Source organism: Microcaecilia unicolor, chromosome 3 (assembly GCF_901765095.1).
Source record: "Microcaecilia unicolor chromosome 3, aMicUni1.1, whole genome shotgun sequence".
Lineage (NCBI taxonomy): Eukaryota > Metazoa > Chordata > Amphibia > Gymnophiona > Siphonopidae > Microcaecilia > Microcaecilia unicolor.
Genome location: NC_044033.1, coordinates 219,666,417 through 219,693,972, shown reverse-complemented (window position 1 = coordinate 219,693,972; position 27,556 = coordinate 219,666,417). Strand labels below are relative to the sequence as shown.

General features: G+C 41.4%; 1 protein-coding gene across 1 annotated transcript in view; it reads right to left on the bottom strand.

Annotated features, from left to right (window-relative positions):
- Positions 1–27,556, bottom strand: part of LOC115464380 (vomeronasal type-2 receptor 26-like) — a 72,103-nt gene that overhangs the window by 15,653 nt on the left and 28,894 nt on the right. The window contains exons 3-4 of the mRNA XM_030194766.1: positions 21,856–22,083; positions 1,993–2,119 (exon numbers count right to left, since the gene is read on the bottom strand). Of these exons, the coding sequence (XP_030050626.1) occupies positions 1,993–2,119; positions 21,856–22,083 (355 nt within the window). The remainder of the gene's footprint in view (positions 1–1,992; positions 2,120–21,855; positions 22,084–27,556) is intronic.

Here is a 27,556-nt window from a genome sequence, read left to right as displayed (position 1 = left end):
GCCGAAAAGTGCAGGGGACCTATGGTAAGTTCCCAACAAGGAATTTTCAAATACTGACTTAATTTTGATACCACTTCACCACATAAGTACATAAGTAATGCCACACTGGGAAAATACCAAGAGTCCATCGAGCCCAGCATCCTATCCACGACAGCGGCCAATCCAGGAATACATATAGACAATGGATTTTATGTGCACAAATTCTATAAATGGGGCCTAAAGTTGGGCACAAAGTTGGGAAATTGATTATAGAATAGAGTCAGTTATGCACGTAACGTAATTGGCTAATTTTCACCACATTGGCCCTTAATTGTATCAATAACTGTGTTTAACAAGCAATAAATATTTAATAATCAGTAAGTATCAATAATTGGGGTTAACAAGTGCTAACGGGCAATAATTTGTAGTTATGTGTAAGTATATAGGAGACAGTGGCCACTTAAGCAAATGCCCTGTTAGCTGTGTGAAGGAACGAAGAACTTTCTGCATCCCTCCTGAGGTTCAGAAGAGATGGGAAGAAATGGCCTATACTTACAGATGGTCGGTGATAATGGAAACCGAGCACACCCACTAACTGAACAGAAAAAGCCCTTCCCTTACAGATCCCTTGGCGATTCGGAAAGGAACGGGCATGCATGAAGGAAAACGCATGCAAATGAGCTGCTCACTGTTAGCTCATTTGCATATGATTTCCTTCCTAAGGAGGGGAAGCCAGTGCACAGCAGCCACGCATTATGTGAGGCTGCTCTGTGCATGCCAAAGACGGCTTCATACATGCAGACAAGCTGCGTGTATAATAGCCATCTACAACCTTAGAAAAACAAAACTCCAGGTGAAAACGTCCAAGTGCTCGTCAGGGATGTTTTTTTTAAGAGTATGGGTGAAGGACTTCCTTTGCTATGCCTACATCCCTGTGATGGCAGTTGAGGACGTCCAAAGTGTGATGTTTCTGTGAGAAGAACATCCATGCCATTGCTATGCCTCTGTAATCCCTTTTGTTTATTTGGATTTTGGATCACAAGTAGCAACAGTGGGATTTGAACTGGCCACCTTTGGATTGCAAGACCAGTGCTCTAACCACTAGGCCACTCCTCCACTACCTTGAAATTTGGCTGTCCCTGTGGGGAGGGGGGCAGTATGCAGGTCCCTGGGAGGAGGTGTGTGTGTTAGCGGAGGCATAACAAAGGCGTGGACGTCCTTCTTTCAAACTTTTTGGATGTCCTCAACTGCCCCCCCCCCCCCCCCCCACACAGGGATGTCCAAATTTCAAGGGAGTGGAAGAGTGGCCTAGTGGTTAGAACACTGGTCTTGCAATACAAAGGTGGCTGGTTCAAATCCCACTGCTGCTACTTGTAATCCAAATAAACAAAGGGGATGTCAGAGGCATAGCAAAGGACATCCTTTACCCATACTAAAAAAAAAAAAGTTTTTAAAGTTGTTTTTTCAGGGTGGGAGTCAGGGGAGGTCATCCCTGATTTCCTCCGGTGGTCATCTGGTTATTTAGGGCACATTTTTGAGGCTTGGTCATAAAAAAAGGACCAAGTAAAGTTGGCCAAGTGATCGTCAGGGGCGCCCATCATTTTTCCATTATCGCTCGAGGACGCCTATCTGTTAGGCACGCCCCAGTCCCACCTTCGCTACGCCCCTGACACGCCCCTGGGAACTTTGGTCATCCCTGCAACAGAAAGCAGTTGGGGACGCCCAAAATCGGCTTTCGATTATGCCGATTTGGGCGACTCTGAGAGAAGGACGCCCATCTCCCGATCTGTGTCGGAAGATGGGCGCCCTTCTCTTTCGAAAATTCCCCTGTTAGTGCTTGTAACTGTTTTATTGCAGATCAGAAATATGACATTATTATATATAGCTTTGGACCTCTTGGGTTTCTGCAATTTATAAATCCAAGATAACAGAATAGAATAAAATAATGTCCTTTAAGAAGCGGGGCTGAATAACATGCCACTATGAGCCTCTCATGTGTTGTGTATCACTCACCAGTTTGATTGGAGATATGTCCAGCTGGACAGGGAATACAGTCAAAGCAGCAGACAGGCTTTCCTTCTCTGGGTAATTTCCTGAAGCCAGGAGCACAATTCTGACTGCATCTGGATTGTGGAGGAGTCTGAGGATTGAAAAAATATATATATATCTACCTTCAAATGTCACTGGACTATAGTTTATAAAATGCAGATTTCTTTCCTGTCCACTTATGGACCAATTCAGACCTTTTCTTTGGGCATCGCATTTGAGGTTTGTTATTTTCCCCTAGAACAGCTAAATTATAGTCAGCTATTTTTCAGAGGAAGTAATATTAAACTACGTTAAAAGTACACATTTGTGTGGAGGTGTTTAGGATGAAGAGAAACATATGGCAGAGTTACTAATCTGGGCTACCATTAAGATGGTACACCCAAAACAGAGCAAAGAAACCTATCAGCTGCTGCATCCATGTTGTCGTTCATTATTGTTGGTAGCATTTTTATTTGATCTCACTTATGCCAGCTTGTGCAGCATATGGATGTTCACAAAGGAAATATTGGTTTGAAAAGTCATAGTAGTAATTAGTTCTAAATCGTAATCAGTGTGTCATTTGAAGGGGCTGATTATAGGGACTAACACCCTAGCAGGCATTGTAATCATTCAGAGAGGTTTTCACCTATTAAGGGCCACCAAAACAGACATCATATTAGGAGAATCAAATGTACAACATTCAGAATTTTATTTTTTGCGTACAAAAATTAACTGTGGGGAAAATGTGGGATATAAGTGTACAATAAATAAAATAAATAGGTTGAAACATGGGAGCATTTAACATCTTTTCTTTTCCTGTGCATGCATCAAAAGAAAAATATGGTATGTGGGAACTTGCGCCTTTTGTTTTGTGGAATGCAGTATACATTATAAAAATACACCACCAAAATACAAAATACAGTAGCAAGCAGCACCCTATTAGCTGTCAAGTTCATACAAAATTCATTATTGTCAATGGAAAATAAATCTGTTGGCTGCCTGCTATGTAAATATTCAATCACTGTTTCATTACTGTTACCAAGTAGTACATATTTTAGGCATTTGATTAAAGTTTTGACTGAATAGAACATACCAATTTTTATCTGCCCTCATCTACTATATTACAATGTTACTATGGTCTTAATTCATCCAGATATCGTATGCACATGATATCGCTTGTTAAACCCAAAGGTGGAGCCTAAGGGTCGTTAAAAGCAATTGGTATAGGGGAGCGCTGCTGAGCGTGACAGAGAATGGCGGCTTAATCTCTCAGCTCCCGCTCAGAGTTAAAGAATCCGGCAGATTGCTTACAACTTATCTCGCTTGTTTACAGCAAATTACATCTTAATATTTACCTAATATCATGCCAAACAAATCTCCGAAGGCAGATGTTAAGCAGCCCTCGTCTCTTGCCTCTAAGAAACCTCGTCAAGATTCCTCTTATCATGTTGCAATGTTGGCTGAGACTGGCAATGAGGAAATCATGATGCAGACCATTATGTGTGAATGTCTCTCTCACAGAGGTATTCTCAAAGATACTCACCTCCCCATTTCCCAATTCAGAGAAGATATTAATGAAATAAAATCTCAGCTTTTACAAACTCAATCGTGCATGGATTCTCTCTCCCTGAAGTGTGATGCTAATTCCAATGAAATCTCTTCTCTCTGATCAAAAACTTAAGAGTCCTTGGAATTAAAGAAGGTGCAGAGGGCTCTGACTCCATTAAGTTTATGGAAAATCTCCTACCCACGCTTTAGGGTTTAAACTTTAGCCCACCGCTTGAAATCGAAAGGGCCCACAGAGTCACCTCTGGCAAACCTGCACAGCAACGTTTCCCTTGACCGATTGTCCTGAAGATTCTCCGCTACCCTCAAACTTTAGCAATTCTGCAAAATGCCAAACTGAAATCGCCTATTTTCTATGATGGCATGAAAGTCTTAATTTTCCAGGATCTCAGCAAGTTCATCGCAGAAAACAACTTCTTGCACAATGTAATCACCTACAGTCTCTTGGCACTCAATTTGATCTCCTTTACCCTGCCCAAATGTCGGTGACAATCCACAATTCTGCCCGCACCTTTGATGACCTGGAGGCCCTAAAACTTTTTCTGGACACCTTTTGAGATCTAAACATTAACAAGGTTTTGAAATAAACATCTTAATTTCCCTCTTCCAGTCCTTTCTCTCATTTTGGAATTTATTTCCATAGCATAATGAGATTTATATATATTTGCATAATACTTGCTATAAATGTTTAATGTTGCTCTCTTTTCTCCAATTTTTCCAATTATCTCCAATCTCCTAACAATTGTTATTCCCTCGGTATTTGTAAGATTACATGCTGTAAAAACTTTTCTGTGCTAGCTCTCTGCAGATTCATACTGTTAAATTTTGAGCCTCTAATTCTCTCAATATGTGTCTCACTTCTCCCTTACCGATTTATTACAATTGTATTGGCATTGTTCTCTGTTCTATGCCATTGTTTTTTCTGAATTCATTTTTCCTAATGTTTTTCTTAATTTTTTCTCCCTCCCAATGTTTTGAGCATATAGGCATACTTGTAATTCTCCTTTTTGTCAACTTCCCTGCCTATTTGACTTGTGATATAATTGATATATCCTTTTCACAAAAAGCCAAGTCAGTTTTTATGTTTCCTGTATTATTACCTAACACCTTATATGAGAATTACTTCCATTAACATGAAAGGTTTAAATAACCCTATTAAGAGGAAGAAACTTCTAATATATTTACACAATTTGAACTCGGACTTGGCTTTTATTCAGGAAATGCATTTATCAGATTCAGACTCTAAACGCCTCCAAGACAAAAACTTCTCTTGGCACACTCTCCTGCAGTGCACACAAAAAAACGGAGTGGCAATCTTACACAAGAAACCACTTTCAATTAATATTATTAAACAATCTTGTGATGTGGAAGGCAGATGGGTTAAAGTGGACATCTTGATAAATAATACACCAGTTACTCTCTTAAATATATATATGCACCCAACAAAGACTCGCCTGATTTTTTTCATCTACTAGCTTCAAAAATCAACAGCTCTCTCCCTAACCCTATAATTTTAGGTGGGGACTTTAACCAAATTCTTGACCCTCTTCTTGACAAGCTGTCCAATTGCCCCTATTACCAATCCAAAGCTTTTTCTGCCTTACACTCACTCATTTCTTCACTGGGTCTTGTAGACATATGGAGACTGTTTAATCCCACAAAAAAAGACTTCACCTTCTTCTCCCCACCACACATGAGTTACTCAAGAATCAACTGTTTCCTGATCTCCAAAACTCTCATACCTAGTGTAGCTAATTCCCAAATTCACAGTAGGAATATATCTGACCATTCCACTATTTCATTATACTTCTCAAATATCTCAACCACTAAAAAATCTTTAGCTTGGAGACTCAACACTTCCCTCTTAAAGGAGGACTATTATATCTCTGTTGAAAAAATCCACTGAAGATTATTTTACCAATAATCCTCTACATAATTCTCCTGTTAATTATGGTGGGATGCCTATGAGGCCACTATCAGAGGAGTTATAACAAATTACTCTGTGGGAGTATATATATAAAAAAAGTTAGATCTATTGGAAAATGAAACTAAATCTCTTGAAAAACAATAACCAGAAACTTTTCTTTTCAATAGATATAACTTAAACACCATTCTTAGTCAACAGGCCCTTTCCTCCATAAATATTCAGAAATCTGTCTAATAAATCAGGACATTTGCTAGCACAGTTCCTTAAAGCAAAACAAAGTCAAGCCTGCTTATCTCACAGAATTGATTCCGTAGGAAATCCACACTATACAGACTCTCAAAGAACTCTACAATTCTCCAAATTTTACCAACTTTATACTTCAGAAACTCTTCTCTGAGTCCTCCTTTGACACCCTTATGAAAAATTTGAGTCAATCTTTATTATCACAATCTCAAAAAGCTATTCTAGATAAAAATATTTCCTTAGATGAAATCATCAAGGCTATTAAAGAGATTCCCCATAATAAAGCCCCAGGTAATGATGGTGTATATGCCTTCCTATGCTTGGCCTATGACTAAGGGCTAGGCCTAAGGCCTGTACTGTCAGTTTGGTTCTCACAAGTTAGCCTACTAACTCAGCATCTTGTGTAACAATCATTGCCTTCTCAGGAGCTGAGAACTGACACTTCATAACATTTGTTTGCAGCTGAGTATGCTTTTCATATAAGGTGGATATAACCTTGATAGTTGCTAAGGGACTGAGGACACAGTGAAGCCTACCAGTATGTTGCATTTGTGGAGAGAGACAGAGAGAGGACACTACTACTACTACTACTACTTGACATTTCTAAAGCGCTACTAGGGTTACGCAGCGCTGTACAATTTAACATAGAAAGACAGCCCCTGCTCAAAGGAGCTTACAATCTAAAGGACAAATGTACAGTCAGTCAAATAGGGGCAGTCAAATTGGGGCAGTCTAGATTTCCTGAAAGGTATAAAGGTTAGGTGCCGAAAGCAACATTGAAGAGGTGGGCTTTAAGCAAAGATTTGAAGATGGGTAGGGAGGGGGCTTGGCATAAGGGCTCAGGAAGTTTATTCCAAGCATAGGATGAGGCGAGGCAGAATGAGCAGAGCCTGGAGTTGGCGGTGGTGGAGAAGGGTACTGAGAGGAGGGATTTGTCCTGTTAGCGGAGGTTACGGGCGGGAACATAAGGGGAAATGAGGGTAGAGAGGTAATGAGGGGCTGCAGACTGAGTGCATTTGTAGGTAAGAAGGAGAAGCTTGAACTGTATGCGGTATCTGATTGGAAGCCAGTGAAGTGACCTGAGAAGAGGGGTGATATGAGTATATCGGTTCAGGCGGAATATAAGACATGCAGCAGAGTTCTGAACGGATTGAAGGGGGGATAGATGGCTAAATGGGAGGCCAGTAAGGAGTAGGTTGCAGTAGTCAAGGCGAGAGGTAATGAGAGCGTGGACGAGAGTACGGGTGGTGTGCTCTGAGAGGAAAGGGCGAATTTTGCTGATGTTATAGAGGAAGAAGCGACAGGTCTTGGCTATCTGCTGGATATGCGCAGAGAAGGAGAGGGAGGAGTCGAAGATGACTCCGAGGTTGCGGGCAGATGAAACGGGGAGGATGAGGGTGCCATCAACTGAGATAGAGAGTGGAGGAAGAGGAGAAGTGGGTTTTGGTGGAAAGACGATAAGCTCGGTCTTGGATATGTTCAGTTTCAGGTGGCGGTTGGACATCCATGCAGCAATGTCGGATAAGCAGGCTGATACCTTGGCCTGGGTCTTCGTGGTGATGTCTGTTGTGTAGAGATACAGCTGGGTGTCATCAGCATAAAGATGATACTGGAAACCATGAGATGAGATCAGTGAGCCTAGGGAAGAGGTGTAAATTGAAAAAAGAAGGGGTCCAAGGACAGATCCCTGGGGAACTCCAACAGAGAGCGGGATGGGGTGGAGGAAGATCCATGAGAGTGTACTCTGAAGGTGCGGTGGGAGAGATAGGAGGAGAACCAGGAAAGGACAGAACCCTGGAACCCAAATGAGGACTGTGTGGCAAGAAGGAAATCATGATTGACAATGTCAAAAGCGGCGGATAGATCAAGGAGGATGAGGATGGAGTAGTGGCCTCTGGATTTGGCAAGGAACAGGTCAATACAGACTTTAGAGAGTGCCGTTTCTGTCGAGTGTAGAGGGCGAAAACCGGATTGAAGCGGATCGAGGATGGCATGAGAGGAGAGAAAATCAAGGCAGCGGCTGTGAACAGCACGCTCAAGTATTTTGGAGAGGAAGGGTAGGAGGGAGATGGGGCGTTAGTTGGAGGGACTGGTAGGGTCAAGTGATGTTTTTTGAGGAGAGGTGTGACTACGGCGTGCTTGAAGGTGTCAGGGACAGTTGCAGTGGAGAGAGAGAGGTTGAGGATATCACAGATGGAGGGGGTGACGGTATGAGAGATGGTGTTAAGTAAGTTGGTGGGGATGAGATCAGAGGAACAAGTGGTGCAAGGGTATTGTTCTATGTAATTTTTTTGCTCTGGAACTAACTGCACGCTATACTGATAATTGACTAGCCAATGGCCACAGACTGGTCACGTGCAAACACATCAGGAGAGACTGATAGAATACATGACCAATCCATATATGGTAAGATGGCCGACAGGTAAGGAGCTTCGTAACCGAGCTCCTGAGGTCCCGAAAGAACTGACCTACCTGACCATCCTCGAACGGACCCGAACAGAACAGATCGAATCGGAGATAAACAGGAGCCGACCGACGGATTGCAGCGCCGAAACAACTGGCCCAAACAGACCTAGAGACCAGAGATCCAAGAGATGAGGTCTTAGGAAGTGTGTCTGCACCTCACAAGGCCCATCCATCCTCTGGCAGCCTCAGCACAGACACTAACGGATCGCAGAGGATTAAATCTGCCGATAAAGCCGCAACCTAACAAAAGTGGCACGGTTGAGAGGTGCGTGAACCTGCCGATAACTCAGGCACAATATCCTACGGGCTACCGAGAAGCCTCCGGTGAGCATCACCCGGCTACACCTCATGCGCCGAGCGCTCGATCAGATAAACGGACGATCCTGATCACCCCGAAGGTAGGCACCGATCACAAAACTCGGACGGGCAGAAAGAAGCCTCGAAAGCGGGGACCGAGCACTACACTTAGAAGGGCAGAGAGAAGCGAAGTGGCAAAGACCACCACTTACACATTGTGAAATTGCGATGTGCAACATGGTAACCCGGTTTGACGCTGAGACAAGAGCTCCGCCGGGGGCCGCATTCTAAACTACCCTGTCGAATAACATAAGCTGAACTGTCCTACTAACACCAGAGAGGTGGAATACCTCCACAGACAGAATCAGCATAGACGAAAACAACAAGCGGGACTCAACGACGAGGTCCGGGGACCGAGCAACCACGCGGGGATCGACATACCAATCCTGCAACCCACCCCCGGTAAACCCGAATCAGAACCAATGATCGACAATAGGAGCTCTGGAACAGAACTCCTGCGCTTATCCGCTCCCGGACTGCTCTGGATGTCTGAGTTGTGTACCGGAGAGTGCGACCCATACGTCTGGAGACAGGGAGATACAGGGGCGAACCGTAGCCATATTCCGTGGCTCTAAGCGGACGCCCTTCCGACAAAGCCCCTGGAATGCGGCGTCTCAAACGACCAGCCTGACCACGTGGCCACCGGGAGACCTGCCTGCAAAGCGTCTGAATTAATCCTACCACAGAGGAGTAGAGATACGAACAAGCACGGACTTGAGCAAGAACGTGAAACGGAACGGCCCAGCGAAACAACAACAGTGACCCGACCACGCGGCCAACGGACCACTCAGACCAAGAAAGCCCATGATGAACTAAGTATCGCTGCGCCATCTCTGTTCCGAAAGCACAGCCTCATGTTTGCATGCTTGCACTGCCTGAATGCCATGTAAGATCACAATAATAGGTAAAGTCCATATTCTATTGATTTAACTATCGAACTAAATATCGACATTGACCTAGCTCATATTCTAATTGATCAGGACAAGTGAGTAGTGGTTAGGAATCAGTGACTGTGCATACTTTCTTTGTATATTTTCTGTGTATGTTTACTGCTGAGAAGAACTAACTATATTAGTTATTTAAAGAGAAGAAAAGGATACAGGACAAGTGAGTAGTGGTTAGGAATCAATGACTGTGTATATTTTCTGTGTAGATCTTCTGTATACATTTACTGCTGAGAAGAGCTAACTAAACTACTATATATATTGTTTATTTGTACATTTACATGCTGCTGATATTACCTCTGCCCACAATCTACTGATATTGCCAAAAATACCACGAACACCGTCCACAAAAACCAAACATGAACACCAACAAGTTACTGATAATAATCTACCTCATTCCCATAATCTACCACGCATGGACCACCCCCAGTATCAACAACAACCCTACCATAATCCACCAACTCTATGTACAACCTATTAACAACTCACCAGACCAAAAATACAATAACCACCCAAAAGGAAAAATCTCCACATATGATCACCACCAACAGAAAGAGAAAAAAAACAACAACGACAAATTCAACCACCAGGGAAACAGACAACTAATAAAAATAAACACATCAAACCTCCCTACAGAACCATACCGCTCAATCCGAATAGGATACATCAATGCAAGATCAGCAGTAAGCAACTCAGTAGACATACTAGACTGGATCACCACAGAGAATCTAGACCTTCTATTCATCACAGAAACATGGTTCCACAGCCCTACAGACCCTGCCATCAAAGAGACATGCCCACCAGAATACAAAATAACCCACTGGACAAGAAATGGAAAAAGAGGTGGCGGAATAGCCATAATTTACAAATCCGAGTTCACCATCACAACCACTGGCGAATCCACCTCACCACAACTCGAAACAGCCTCAACAAGAATCACTCATCCGAACCTACAAGAACACCTCAGCGCAATCCTATTTTACAGACCACCAGGAAAATGGAAAGACTCCCAAATGCAACTCATGGACTTTATCTCGAACACATGTGTCTCTGCCTCAAGCATCCTCATAATAGGAGACATCAACCTACACCTCGAAGACGACACCTCAACAGGCACACAAGAATGTAAAGAATTCTTAAAACTCTGGGATTTACATGCACCTAATACTCAACCAACACACGAAAAGGGACACACGCTAGACATCATTACACACAAATTCGACTCAAACTCAACTCTCCTACTTACAGACACAAGATGGACACCCACACCATGGACAGACCACTATAAAGCACAAGTCTCCCTCCACTGGCGAAAAATACACAGAAACGCAATCAACAACCATGAACGAACAACATACACCACGAGAGGAAAAATAGACCCCACAACATTCTGGCAACAGGTCTACCAAAATGAATGGTCAACAAATACAGACACCATTCAATTCCTCCAAGAACGGGATGACATATGTAAAACAACATTAGACACAATTGCCCCAATCCAAACCAGAACATCACGTAGGAAAAAATCTAATCCATGCTTCACCGAAGAGCTGAAAAAACTCAAAACACAAGTCAGAAAGCTAGAACACGCATGGAACAAAAAGAAAGATGAACACACACTGAATGCCTGGAAATCACTTCGGAGGAAATACAAATATACCATAAAACAGACTAAAAGACTACACTACAAAACAATGATTGGACCAAACTACAAAGACACACACAAACTCTTCTACCTTGTAAATAAATTGCTAGACACCACACCAGTTACAAACAATAGCAAAGACGCACCAGGAGTCGATGACCTCGTGAAATACTTCAAGGAAAAAATTATACAATTACGACTTAAAATACCCACCAGCCCTATTGAATACGCCACACTCCTAAACTGTCTAGACCCAGAAGACGGAATATAGCCAGCAGACAGGATCTGGACCGAATTCGAATCACTGTCAGAGGACCTCATCTCTAAAACGCTCAAAAGATTCGCCAAATCCCATTGCAAACTAGATATCTGCCCAAACAACCTCATGAAATCAGCTCCTCAACAATTCATAATAGACCTAACGAACCACGTGGATTTCATGCTACAAAACGGACTTTTCCCAAAGGAAAAATTTTACTCACCCCAATACCCAAAGACACACAAAAAAACGCAAGCGAAATAACTAACTACAGACCAGTAGCATCTATACCATTAATAACCAAAATAACCGAAGGGATGGTAACCAAACAACTCACAAATTATCTTAACAAGTTCTCAATACTGCATGATGCCCAATCAGGATTCCGGTCTAATCACAGCACAGAAACAGTACTAATTACCCTAATGACCAAATTCAAACAAATGATTGCTACCGGCACCAATATACTCCTCTTGCAATTTGACATGTCAAGTGCCTTTGATATGGTTGACCACGGAATCCTATTAAACATACTTGAATATTTTGGCATCGGAGGCAATGTCCTAAACTGGTTCAAGGGGTTCCTAACCTTGCGCTCATATCAAGTCACATCAAATTCAACTACATCTGATGCATGGACACCGGAATGTGGAGTACCGCAGGGATCCCCCCTCTCGCCAACTATTTTCAACCTAATGATGATCCCCTTGGCAAAACTTCTATCAAACCACAACCTTAACCCTTACATATACGCAGATGATGTAACGATATATATTCCTTTCAAACAAGACATTAATGAAATCTCCAACGAAATCAACCAAAGTCTATACATCATGAATACCTGGGCAGATGCATTTCGACTGAAACTGAACGCAGAAAAAACTCAATGCCTCATACTTACCTCCCAATACAACAGGAATAAATTTACCGCTATTAACACACCTAAACTAAATCTACCAATTTCTGAAACTCTAAAAATCCTCAGAGTCACTATTGACCGCCACCTAACACTTGAAACTCACGCGAACAACACAACCAAAAAGATGTTCTACTCCATGTGGAAACTGAAAAGAATAAGACCATTCTTTCCAAGATCCGTCTTCCGCAGCTTAGTGCAATCACTCGTACTCAGCCATCTGGACTACTGCAACTCACTATATGCGGGCTGCAAAGAACAAATACTGAGGAAACTTCAAACAGCCCAGAACACAGCAGCCAGACTCATCTTCGGAAAACCAAAATACGAAAGTGCAAAACCCTTACATGAGAAACTACACTGGCTCCCACTCAAGGAACGGATCACCTTTAAAGTATGCACCTTAGTTCACAAAATCATTCACGGTGAAGCTCCTGCATACATGTCTGATTTAATAGACCTGCCACCCAGAAACGCTAAAAGATCATCCCAAACTTTCCTCAACCTCCACTTCCCTAAGTGCAAAGGCATAAAATACAAAGTAATGCATGCATCAACCTTCTCCTATATGAGCACGCAATTCTGGAATACACTACCACGCAACCTGAAAACGATCTACGAATTAACCGACTTCCGCAAACGATTGAAGACATATCTCTTTGAGAAAATTTATGGCAAGGATCAAAACATATGATGTTCATTCACACTAATAGAAATGCATCAATACACTGTCTTCTGAATTTTCCTACCCTGTATTACACCACACCTCAATCTCCACCCACAAATACAATTGTGATACCCTATGTCCTCTGCTATTGTTCTATCGCCCTATCTTTTCCCCATTGTAACATTCCAGTGTTTCCACGCCCTAAATGATGTCTTGACTTGACACTGTTTTCCCATAACTCTTCACAATGTAACTCATAATCGTACTGTAACACATTTTATTTCCATCATTCACAATGTATTGTAAGCCACACTGAGCCCGCAAATAGGTGGGAAAATGTTGGATACAAATGCAATAAATAAAATAATGGTGTCAGTTTATGGGAAATCACATGATTTATGAGAAATGGAATTTGCAACAGTATATATGTGATGACTGGGAGGTGTTAGCTGAGCAGTCCTTGTCTTTCAGGATGCGCATTTGCTGACTGACAACCTGCTTCAGGGAGAGAACTATTGTTTGTATTTTTTTGGCTCTGTGATAAAAAAAGGTAATTACTGGCTGCGCCTAACGGAGTCTAAGTTCTCTTTCTTATTTTTCCAGCTATTGGGGCTGTAGTGCTTTCTCTCCCTGTGGGGGCTAAGGGACACATTTTGGCGCCCGAACAGGGACTGATTGCCCTGTGTAATTAGCCTTAATAGCCCTCTAAACTAATCAAAAAAAAAAAAAAAAGGGAAAAAGAGAAACAGAAAAAAAGAAAAAACAGAAATACCAAAAAAAAAAAGTCAGCTATTTCTGCAGCTGGACTGTGGAAAGTTTTGTTTTTTTACTCCGGAGTTGAGTTGAGTGAAGAGCCTGCAGGGTTGAAGAATCTCTCTGCAAAGGGGTAGGTGACTGCGGTCCCTACCATAAGTGCAGGTGAGCTGGATGTGGACGCGTCAGCTGCACAAGGGTGCATATCTGGAATTTTGTCTGTAAGTATATATATATATTTTTTTTGTTTTTGATTTTGAGTTCTCAAATACTTTCATTGAGGATAGGAAATAGATTGTGTCTTTTAAAATAGTGTTTTCCACTGATTTCTTAGTGCAAAAAGTCCTTGTAAGTAATTGTTAACGTTGGAGCAGGATAACAACTCGGTATCTGTAGTTTGCTTTGTTTTGGAATGCAGTGAAAAGCACAAAAAAGTGTTGGAGTGGTTTTGCAGACAGCGAGACTTTCTCATGTAGCAGAAAAAAAAAGAGGAATTTTTTTTTAGTTGCAGTCTGTGTTACTTGATTTACTTGCATAAAAGATAGCTGTATTTTGTTTTTTCTTTTTCCCCTAAATTCCTGGCATAGCTTGCTTGGTTTAAAGCTGCTCTGTCTATGGATTTCTCATTGTAGCCCTGTTAGTTACTGTTCCTTAGGATAACTGTTTTGTGTCCTTACACTTTTGGTTAAACATAGCTGTATTTATTTATTTTTTCCTTTCTTCCCTAAAGTTCTGGCAGAGGTTGTGCTGTTATTTCAAGCAACGTTTCTTCTTTCTGTTGCTGTCCGTCATCAATGTGTGTGTGCGTGAGTGCCGATTGGCCAGTTTTTTATGTGGGCGTTTTCCTTTCAATACGCTGTTTTTCCTGCCTTGTAATGCTTTATTTTAGCTGTGCAGCATGAGTTAATTGCATTTTGCATTTAAATCCACCTGCTTTCTGTTTCAAGGGCCCTGATCCAGAAACCAGAGGATTATTTCAAATGCAATACAATTTTTAATTTCCAAATTATAGGCTCTTTCTTGCTCTATATTTCTTAATGGTCAGTCAAGGCTGCAGCTTTGTTTCCTTCAGTACGATTTTGTTTTACAGGTTATCATGAATTCTTCTGAATTTTCTATTCCTAGTTTTCAAGGCTACAGACTGATGTTCCCGAGGTCTGCCTTTAAAAAAATAAATAAAACCTTTACAGTTTATTAACATTGTACTCCTTGTATGACAAGGTTTGACTTTGAAAAGTTTATGATTATTTTAAAAGTCATGTGTTGTCTCACATAACCCTTATGGTCGGCAATAAAGAAATTACTTTCCTGTGTAATGCATTTGATGAGGCAAAATTAATTTCCTTATCCTCTGACACTATTATATAGCAAAGAATGCATACTACAAGAACCATTGTAAAATCATGCCCACTATTGCATTTCTATAGCATAATCTAAATTATAACCTCTTAATTCCTTGACTTTCAATTGTTCATCTTTATGTGGGGTGGGGGGGGGGTTCCTTGCAGGAGAACCGATAAATGTTTAGTTGCTCTCCGTTTCACTTACACTGCTATTTGGCAGCACATATACTAAAATTGGAACCCTAATTTTTGTAATATAGTCTTATTTCTATATACTTAAATTTGACTGTAAGGCGTATATCAAAACAAAACCAGGAATTGTTGTTGTTAAGCATTTTTATATACCTTACAGTACAGTATTTCATACTCTTACAGTGCATTTCTAGGCAACTGTCTAAGTTTGCTCTTGTTTAATTTGCCCTCACAAGTTATTGTTTTAAAACTTTTTCCCCTTCCTTACAAATAGCCACATGTCATTAATGAGCAAAACAAAAGGGAATAATAGTCATATCAGTATCCGATTTTCAAACGTGCAAATTAATGACATGTGTCTGTCTAATGATTTTTAAGCAGCAGCTTGTTGGTAACATATCTCATTACCCAATTAAGCAATTGTGCATACATTATGTGAATTGTTACTTGGGGCCTAGACAGAGGCCCTCATTGTTTAATTGATTTTTTGTTTGCAGTCTTTTTCCCAGGTTCGTAAAATTGTCCTTTCACCTTCATTGACACTTTCCAGTACAAGCAGGACACTACATCATTTGAACCCTGACTATGTGACCACTGCTCGTACTAGTCTTCGCTGAAATTATGTCCTGATGTTTTTTCTCCCCCAGTTTATGCTTTCTTTTAGGGAGCATATGTATCCATGTTCTTCTGATAATTGCCTCGTTTTCATTCATTCTTTTCAATCCTCCATGGTATGCAGCGCATATGTAATACAGGCTGTAAAATCATTCATTTATTTCTATAGTCTGGATCCAATTCCAAATGGCTCATCTTATTGAACCACATACTATACTCTTATATTAAAGCCTGATTCTTTGTATGGGACAGCATTCTTAAAGTTGAAACAGTGTCGGATACCTATTTTGAAAATGTATTGGGATGACAAAGGGCTTTGTGCAGCCCTGTCTAAATTGATACCATCGATCACGGTGGCGCCGCCCACAGTACACCTGACAGAGTTTACATGTTGCTAATTCATATTTCTGATGGCATGCTAATTTTTGTAATGCAGTTTTCTTATTTCCAGCTGGTTTCATTCCTCCTACTAAGATTGTACGCAACTGCCTTTAACTTTCTTATATTGGTTTCAAAACATAACATTCACTGTTGGATTTTGATTTACAAGGATACATTTAGGATAAATTTTACATTCACTGGGAGATTTACTGTAAAGTTCCTGCCTGGTTTTTTTTTCTTTCTCTGTTGTGTCCACATACTAAATGCTTTTAAACTTTGTCCTGCACTTCCTGTTTTACTTAAAGTGTTTAGTTTATTAATTTTTGTATCACTGGGGAACTGAGGAACTGAGTTCGATTCCCACTTCAGGCACAGGCAGCTCCTTGTGACTCTGGGCAAGTCACTCAACCCTCCATTGCCCCATGTAAGCCGCATTGAGCCTGCCATGAGTGGGAAAGTGCGGGGTACAAATGTAACAAAAAATACTCTACCTTACGTAGTTCAGATTCAAGAGCAACTGCTTAACAGGCCCAGTAAATCTAGATGAATGTTTACATCAAGAAGAAGTTAACATATTTTGTGTACCCTGCAACTTGAAATGTTTTGTACTGTCCCAGAACAAGGACAGCACCTAGTTTGCCCCAATTGGTTTAAATTCCATTCTCTTTACATTTTGTTACAATACATGTCTGTCTACTGCAATATTAAATGTGTTATGTTCTGTATCCTAGGTTGCTGAGATTTCACAGACATCCCTCCCAGGAACATTGGACCTAAACGAGCTTTTACATTATGACGTGGTTTAGTTTTTTATATACCTTGCCTGAAACTAATTTGTGCTGCTCTTATTTGCCTTCTATTTCACTGCATAATAGATAACTTGTTACCATTATTTGCATACTTTCACGCTTTGTTTTATATTATTTGAATTTGAAAACTTTTTCTTCTACTTGTGATTGGACAGAATTACTTTCCTCCCCTAAGAAATCGCTAAAGGAATTAAAGAATGATACTTTTTAAAATTTACAATTCCTATATGATGATCTATTACGATTGTGTATTGTGGCAGATAAAGTATGAGTGGCCCATTTATAAAGAGATTTTTTTTTTGGTTTGTTGAAAACAAGAACATATTGTGAATCACAACAAGTAGTTTAAGCCACCCGATACTCATGTCACAAATGGTATATTGGGGAAACTAAACATAAGATTAAATATCGAATTGCTCAACATTTAAGCAATCTTAGATTTCAGCACTTTGAGACCACCCTTGCTAGACAGACCACTGGATCATGGCTAACCATCAAGATGAAGATCTTAGGTTTATAGTGATATTGCAGATCAATAATCCCAGGGGAGGCAATGTTAAGAAACTTTTAGTAGCTAACGAGTACTGTTTTCGTACTTATTTTAGCCACCAGAGGGAGCTTCCATAATAATGATTTACTGTTATGTTTTGCATTGCAGGAAGTTTAATTGCGATATCGATGGATGAAAAATTCCCATTCCTTTTTGGGTAATTCTGTGAAAGCTTATAGGGATGTTCCACTTAATAGTGAATGAAACATTGTCAAAGTCGATTGCTGCCAGTTGAATGCATTGTTAGAAAGTCACATGGCATAATATCTGGGAAGAACACTGCACGTTGATTAGATGGTCACAGCACGTGAATGACGGTGTAGACGTATGTTGTACTGTTTATAGAGGGAAATGTATATGGTATACTCTCTTGTATTTTTTATTCCAAATTAATTTCAATTACATTTGCATAATGTATCAAACCTGAGCTTATGCCATTTTGTTTAAGAACTGGCCACACATTACGTAGATTGTTTCACTTGTTAGGAACTCTGACCTTTATGGCCTCATGTCTATGAACTACTATTAAGTCCTCATGGTTCTGCTCTGTTTATCTTGTATTATTGTCTTTCTTCAAAGTCCCCTTATTTACTCTGAGTTGGCATCCTTTTGAAGCATGCTGCGAGACTAGTCTGAAAACAGTGGCATCTACAGTGACAACTACGGCTGCATTACTGGAAGGAGAATTTTTGCACTAATTTGTGTGATTAAAGACCTGCTCCATTTACTGGATGAACTTTTGAACTCTACCTCAGTGATTACACTATTGCTCTGATTGCAGGATTTTTGCTTTTATGTAATTTCTGTTCCATTTTTAGTTATAATGCTTTCTGTCTGCTTACTAGCTGTACACTCATATGTTTCCACATGTTTTTCCTTCTATTTTTCTGTATCTGCCCTCTTATCATTCACCTACTGGCTGCTGTCTTCCTTCTGGGCAGATTACCATTTGTGAGTCTGCAGCCCATAATAGATACACTAACTGTCCCTTTACATGACAGTCTTTTACAGATAGATAAAGAAGTACCCTTCCTGGATCAGGCACTCAACAAGAGGGATGGTAACAAGAATATTCACAGCATACCAGTTTCCCAATACTTCTCTGTCTAATGTCATTCCAGATCAGTTTACACACATAACTTGGAAGCAAATTGAGGCCTTTTCAGCCGCAGCTGTAAAGCTGCAAAATCATACTTCCTGATTCAGATATCTGAAATCTGCTACAAAACTTGACTCAGCCATACTTCATACTGTATGATTGGGGACTTATGGTTCTAGAGTTTTAATTTATTTCATTGTTTGTCATTATTCTTACTGCCTTGCTAGCAACAGGTTGTCCCCTCTCCCCCCTGTTATTTAATCTAGCCCTGGAACCCCTAGCTATTTCAATCCGCTCAAACCAAAATATTTTGGGAATTAAGCTTCAAGATGACCACTATAAATTATCCATCTATGTTTCAGACATATCCATCAACTCGTTCCCATGATGTTACTGAACTCTATTATTCTGTTTCACTATATTTTCAAATGTAAGCCACACGGAACCCAAGTTTCTTGGGATAATGTGGGATATAAATCTAAAAAAATAGTCCTTTATCCTCCACCTTTTATGGCACTGCTTATCCAGCTAGATGGTGATAGCACGAGGAAAGCAATTTTGATGCAACTCAAAATAATCTGTTCCTTAGCTGGGCCCTAGTCTTACCATATAGAAAATGCAACCATGCCATGCCTCTGTGGTTTTGTTCCACTAATAAGTGAAACGATTAACTGGATTTCTTGAAGTTATTATATATTCTTTGGATGCATGACTAGAAACAGAAATTCATACTTATTTATGCAATATCACAATTCCTCATGTACAGCCACAAAACAACATTTTAGGGTAATGTTCACAATGAGCTCCTTATATTATATACCAGATAGAAGACATTAGAACAAAATATGTGAAAACCAATGGACTGCATTAAATGCTTATAGCCCATTTAGGAGTCCTTTTACTAAGCTGCAGTATAAGGACCGCAGGAATGTTAGACTTTTTACAGATGGACAACGGATAGGCAGTCCATTATTTCTAATAAGCTTTTACTATTGTTTTCAAAAGCATTTGCTATTGTTTTGGGTGAACCAATCTGTCGGCAAATTCTGCCTAATGGTGGCAAGCTCCGCCTGTCTCAGATCAGCTGCCGATACCTAGTCCATTACTGCTTTTCGAATATGAAACGATTTTAAAGAAATTATTTGTAAATGATCAAATACAAACTATGGTTTGTATAAATCAGTGGGTCTGATATTGAAACCAGGAGAGGCAAGCCGGCTAAGTCCCGCAGTCAGCACCGAGCCTGGACATTCAATGCCGGGCTGTTTCCAGTGACTGACATTGAATATTCAGAGGTTTTATTTGGTCGATTTAAACTTTAGTGGCCAAATGAATATTTAGAGCTGACCAGTTAAGTTTAAACCAGACAAAGATAACCTGCTGTTTAGGTGGCATGATTTGATCGCCAAACTTATCCAGTGATGCGTTGAATATTCGCAGATAGCCAGTTAGCTGCTATATGCTGACCTGAAATATAAAGCGGGAAATGGTGCTCATCCCCTGCTGAATATCAGAGATAGCTGGTAAAGTGCTATTTAAATCGGCCAGGAGTCATTCCTGTCCGGTTAAATAGCGCTAAATATCAGGAGAAGCCCCGACGCTGGCAGGCTGACTGTGAATCGCCGGTGCCAGAGGGAGAACGCTTCGGGAAGTAAAAGTGACCTCGCGGACGGGAGAGCGCGGGCAGAAGAAGAGATAGCAAAAGATTAAAGACTCGGGAGGGAGCAGAAAAAAATATTTATTGGGTTGAGGCGCATAGGCGCCATTTTTTTTAAACAGCTGTTAGGGGAGCGACCGCTCCCCCTGCACCCCACAAAGCTACGCTTCTGCATAGCTCCTATACCTTGGGTGCTGAGCCCCCCAAATCCCCCCCAAAACCCACTCTGCACAACTCTACACCACTACTATAGCCCTAAGGGTGAAGGGGGGCACCTACATGTGGGTATAGTGGGTTTTGGTGGAGGTTTGGAGGGCTCCCATTTACCACCACAAGTGTAATAGGTAGGGGGGTTGGGCCTGGGTCCACCTGCCTGAAGTGCACTGCACCCACAATAAACTGCTCCAGGGACCTGCATACTGCTGTCAGGGAGCTGGGTATGACATTTCAGGCTGGCATACAGGCTGGCAAAAAAATGTTAAAAAAACTTTTTGGGGGGTGGGAGGGGGTTGATGACTACTGGGAGAGTAAGGGGAGGTGATCCCCGATTCTCTCTGGTGGTCATCTGGTCAATTGGGGCACTTTTTTGAGGCTTGGTCCTAAAAATAAATGGACCAAGTGAAGCCGGCCAAGTGCTCGTCAGAGCCGGCCATCTTTTTTTCAATATCGGCTGAAGCCGGCCATCTCATGACCACGCCCCGTCCCGCCTTCCATACCCTTCCGAAACGCCCCCTTTAACTTTGGCCGGCTCTGCGACAGAAAGCAGTTGGAGCCGGCCAAAATCGGCTTTCCATTATACCGATTTGGCCGGGTTCATGAGATGGCCGGCCATCTCCAGATTTGTGTCGGAAGATGGCCAGCGATCTCTCTCGAAAATAAGCTGGATAGGGGCCCTTTTACTAAATGGTGGTAAAAGGGGGGCCCTACACTAGCAGCGGTGACTGTATTTGCAACACACCAGGGCCACTTTTACTTCAGGGGGTAAAAAGCCCCGAAGAAGAAACGGCCATGCAGTAAGTCCACACTTGCCGCATGGTCATTTCAGAGGGATCACTTACCGCAACAAATTGAGGTGGCATTAAGGGCTCCAGCGCTAACCCGGTAGTAACTGGGCAGTGCTCGGCGCTGCCCAATTACCCCTGAGTAACCCTCTGAGGAAATATTTATCCAATATTTTAGCATGCACTGGAAATGCCACCTGATGGGGGTGGACCGGTGGTTAGAGCTGATTTTCAGCAAAAGTAACCAGTTAAGACCTGCTAAATTTCAGCAGATAGCCCTGTACAAATGATTTAAATGGCCAGAAGCCTCTCCTGCCTGGTTAAATCACTATGAAAATCGACCCATTAGAATTGTACAAAATCCAATCATGAAGCCAAATTTATACTCTTCTCTGTATAACAGCATGCAATACCTCTTGTATTATTAAGCATCTTATATAATGTTTTATCACTCTAACCTGGGTAAATGAAGCCTCCCAAACTATCATTTTTTCATCGATTGTAAAATCCTCTCCAGGGGGAGCAGAAGGTTTATAACTTCCAACAATTTCATGTTTCAATGTCCCATTGGGGAGATGGATCAGATTAATAATATTGTAGTCAGTGGCTTGGTCTCCGTTCTCATCAAAATATATCTCTTCACCCAGACTGTTTTTAAAGTGCACATTCTTCAGATAACGATGAAGCTAAAAAAATAAAGGGCACATTTTCAGGAATGCCTGGAACTGCCAATTTTCTATTTATGTATGTATTTGAATAAGAACATTTCTAATCTGTCAATCAGTTTATGCTCACTCACTTTGGCACACATTACAAATCAACTGACACCAAGGGCCCTGTTTACTAAGGTGTGCTAGTGTTTTCAGTTAAAAATTAGCAAGCGTTAACCAAGTAGACACTCATAGGAACATTATGGGTATGAACATGGTTAGCGCGTGGTAATGTTTAGCATGCAGTAAAAACACTAGCGTTCCTCTAGCATGGCTTCGCAAACAGGGCCCCTAGATTCTTTTCTGGGTAGTGACTCCTAATGTGGACCCTAACATCATTTAGCCATAATTTCATTTATTCTTCCCTAAGTGCATCATTTTGCAATTGTCCACATCGATTTGTATCTGATGTTTGGATGCCCAGTATCCCAGTCCAAAAGGACCCCCTGCAATTTCTCACAATCCGCATGCAATTTAACAATCTTAACCGCCCTCCGACTACCAACCAACTCCCCATAGCGTTCATGCCCACTTATAACAGAAATATGAAAAAAAACCACTTTTCAACCTACTGCCCGCACCACTCTCAAACCAATCACAGCACAAAAGATTTACTTGATCCCTGAGGCAGGCCTTTGTGCTGAAACACTGCCTTGTTGGGTTGGTTTTATAGCTTTTATGAATTAAAGACTTTTACATTTTGATATCCTCCTTGAGTGCATCTCACTTCTTTGGTTTGGCTGTCACATATTTGATTCCACTTATAATCTGAAGAAGAGTTTTTGAAATGAATGCAACACTCTAGACAACACATACAGTAAAAATAAATCTTTTAAATAAATGGACAACACAGAAAGATTTGAACTTCACCCTTTACTCCACAAATTGTTACCAATTCTGTTTTCTGAATATAGCATTCCTTTAGAAAATGATGTTACCTTCCATGGTAAATAATGTGATAATCTCTGTTGGTCTCCATTCCACGTGGTGGTGTTCCCAGAGCCAGTGAAAAGCATGTCTTTCAGTGCATGTGCCAGGACATAGACAGCATTGTAAACATCATAACTGTTGGCAAAGTGGGTATTGTCACAGTGGAACATGCCGGAACCATCTTCATCTATACTGCAGGATCTTTTGATGGTTTGGGGACACTGGTTGCTACACAGTCCAAGCCACCAATCTTTAACTTCAATATGATCAGGGAACATAATAGGATTTACCTCACGTATAAATTTAAAAAAACTTGGAATAGTTTTCTTTATTCTTGTGAATAGCAAGGTGTTATTCATGTAACTAATTTCCACTTCATTGGATAAGTAAAACTCAGCTTCAGTTATGGTGATAAAGATCATACCAGGTATACTGATAATACTTAACTCCCAAAAGAAATTTATTGTAATCTCATTATTAAAGTGAGCAATGATCACATTAGTTGATGATTTATGAATAGTCTCATTAATTTTGTCAAATCTCTCATTTGACAAAGTATTGATGTGACTGATTATTTCTATGAATTCAATGCAGGCTCCATTCTGCTCAATCCCTTCTTTCAGGATCTGGACAAACCTTTGGCTGCTGTCATCATCAGGTGCAATGATACCAACCCAGGTCCACTTGAAATGTTTCAGTAACTTCACGATCCCAGTACAAATGTTAAGAATGCTGGGCATAGCCTGATATAAATACGGAAACTTAATACCGTCACTCATGAAAGGATTCTGAAAAGTATAGCTGATCTGTCAAGAAATGTAATTAATTCAGAATTATCTTTGTCTTCCAGAGATTGAAGGAGATATCAACTAAGCTGTGGTAAAATATCTTATTATCACAGTTCAATTTACTGCAGGAGTCAATAACACAACTTGTAATCATGGTCAGTCTCACAACCTGTATTATTTGTCTGCCATTGAGCATTGGGCTTCTAATATGCAGTCCAATGCTTCTGGGCACCATCTTATAGGAGCCAGTGCCCATTAAAGGGGTGTTCCCCATGTATCCAGAACAGACTCTCAACCCTTTGAAGCCACCTTCTCTGCTAAACAGATTACCAGCCCCTTCAGTTAACCCTACCTCCCAGAACCAATAGCCCCTAAATTACATTCTCAGACCCGTCATTCCCTTGATGTCACTGCCAACATCTCAACTCTCCACAGATTCACTAGACCTACCTGGGGGTTCCCTGCTTTCTTGCAGCTGGGGACGTAGTGATCTCAGTTGCTTCTACCCAGTGGTGTGCTGGTAAATGTTTAACCACAAGCTCTCTCCCCAGTCCACCTCTGCACACCCCCGTCCACCTATGCGCCCCTCATCCACCTCTGCGCCCCCCCCCCCCCCCCCCCCCACCAAATTGCAGAGCTGGCTATAGCCGGGGAGAGAGCCTGTGGTGGGTGGCAATGCATTACTCTCTCCAGGAAAAAAAAATAAATGATCCCATGTTCCAATCTAATTCATGTTTAATGTGGGATAAAATGCCATAAATAAGTAAATAAATATAAACTTTTAACGTTGAGCACCTGATTCTCAAAGTGGACATATTCCAAACACTATAATGAAAATAAAATGATTTTTTTTCTAACTTTGTTTTCTGGTGACCTTGTTTGTCTGATCATGCTGGCCCAGTATCTGAGTCTGCTGCTATCTGTCCTCTTAACTCTGTTTCCAGGGCTTCCTTTCCATTTATTTCTTTACTTTCCTCCTTTCTTCTTTATTTCTTGCCCTACATCTGTAAGTAAAAGCTGGGTCCTCCGCAGACTTGACTGTCCAGTGGATCCAGCTTCTGCCTATTTTCTCCATCCATGTGCAGTTTTTCACCTCTCTTCCTTTTCCCTCATCTCATCTCCTTCCTCTCTCTTCCCTCCCCTCCATCCATGTCCAGCATTTCTTCTCTCTCCCTTCCCCTCCATCCATATGCATCTCCTTCCTCTGTCTTTCCTCCCCTCCATCCATGTCCAGAATTTCTTCTCTCTTCTCTCCTTCCATGTGCATCTCCTTACTGTACTCCCTTCCCTCCCCTCCATCCATGTCCAACAATTCTCCTCTCTCCATGCCCTCTCCTCCATCCATCCATATTGTGAAGAATAAGGGTCTGTCCTGTCCTGGGTAAGCCACTAGAGAGCGCTGCTTCCATAGAAATGGGGAAAATGCCCAGGATGAGTCACTAGAGGGAGCCAGTAGGGGAATGTCCAGGTGGAGGTTGCTAGGACCAAGGAGAGTCCTGGGCTGGAAACAAGTGTAGGTTGTTATGGGCTGGGTCCTGCCTGGAATTAGGAGGAAGAGCCTAAAGGGGTGGAGAAGCTAATTAACCACCTTATACTTGCCTGAGTGGTGAAAGAAAAGAGAAGAGCTGGAGACCTGGCAGCTGATGGAAGAAGAGCCCCTTTAATGTACTGGCTGAACTCTGTGGAGTTTTGGTGGATTGGGTGTAGATAGAGTTATTTATTATGAGTAAGGAACTAGCAGCCAGGGGCTGGAGGACAGAGCTGTACCCTCAGAGTGAGGGAAGAACATCCTGTTCAGGCCAGAGGGGCTATTAGCACTGAGCCCAGGTGTCTGTGTGTGATGGCTCAGTAGTGAGATCGCTGTGAAGGTGTTTATGCTGGAAGAAGTGGGCCCAGGGGGCTGGCATAAAGAGCTGATGAATATGCTGTTGTTGAGGCCTTGTCTAATTTGCATCTAATCTGCATATTTCATACAAGCTAAAGAAATCCAGGTTGCAGTTCCGGAGGGGTACGGAGAGGAAGCACAGGAAGGCCTGAGGAGTGACCCAGGAACAGAGGGTACACCCCAGAAGAACCGGCAGCAGTTGGAGGGCAGATGGAAACAGGTCACCCTGAGTTGAAAAGGGACCCAGGCGCCTGAAGGTTGGTGTGTTCAGGGTGATGGGAACAGATTGGTTGGAGTCCTGCTCAAGAGCTACAGGCCAGTGAGGTCTGCTGGAGAGTTGGAAGAGAAGCCTCATCATAACAACATCCAGCAATCCTTCTTTTTTTCCCTGTTCTTCTCTCCATCCACCCACCCATTTCTATCAAATCTTTTATCTCCTTTATTCATTTATTCCCAGAGATTCTTTTTTCTCTCCTGCGCTTTTCCATCCGTACATAGTGATTTTCCTTTCTCACTTTCCTTTCCATTCCAATTTATGTCCAGTGATTCTTTTTTGCCCCCACTCTCCTTTCCCATTCATGTCCACCTGTCCACTCTTTTCTCCCCCCCCCCCCCCCAACATCCTCCTTTTTCTTCCTGCTACAGCACCCTGCCTGGTTTTTTCATTTCCAACAATTTTTATTGATGATACTTCAAAACTAAAACACAATCCACATTTAGAATATACAGAAATTCAAAAATGAGTTGACTAACAAATTAAATTATTTGCTATTTACAGTCATCAATCTTTTTTTGTTATGTTCCCCCCTTCCCCCACATCCTCCATCCTTATGCTTCAACAGGTAAACATTGTATCATTTACTACTCCACCTTATAGTATATTTCAACATTAATATAATAGAGAAGTCAACAGAATATAATACTAACTTCATGTAGAATAGACACTCAACTTTCCATAACAATTACTCTGCTCTAGAGCATACATAACAGTTACAACCTTAAAGTACCCTCAATTCCTACTCCTTCTTGCCCCTCCCCACCCCTTCCCCTACAATTCCCCCTCCCCCTTCCGATTAACCCATAACTACCTAATACACTGTTATTATCATACCTTATACGATTATAAGCTATTAACAATGAGAATTCGTTCTCGCTGCATCATTTTGTCTAAGTAGCATCCCCATATTTTAAGAAATTGAATTTTCCGTTTACAGTACCCCCTAGCTTCTTTAGCCTCCCAGACTAACAATTGATGCACCTGGTTATGCCAATGTCAGAAAGTCGGCGGATTGGCCGTGGTCCAATGTTGCATATCACATTTCCGTACCACCAGACATAATTTTTGATATAACATCTTTCTGTCAGCATTCAGGCGTAATTGTGACTCTTTGAACCTAATACCAATTGCAATGGATTCATTTCTATTCTACTGCCCAGCACACAAGAGAGGTAAGTAACTATGTGTCTCCAGTATCGCTGTATTAAGACACATCCCCACAACGCATGATATAATGAATTATCACATCTATTACACTTCAAACAAAGAGCTGTTTCAATACCCCCTGATTTGTATAATTGCACTTGAGTAAAATAAGCTCTCTGGAGCACCCAATACGCACATTCCCGATAATCTGCTCCTCTTATTATGCGCGGTATATCTTTAAGCTGCGCCATAATATCCCAAGATTCTAAATCTCTCCCTACATCTTTTTCCCATTTTTGGCGAAGTTGGTTCAACTCCTTCTCAGGAGCCAGCCCCCAAATCTTCTGGTGTATATGGAAAATAGAGGGAGCATTGTCAGAAATCTCACCAAAGAAATTTTTAATTTTAGTACCCAATTTGGTA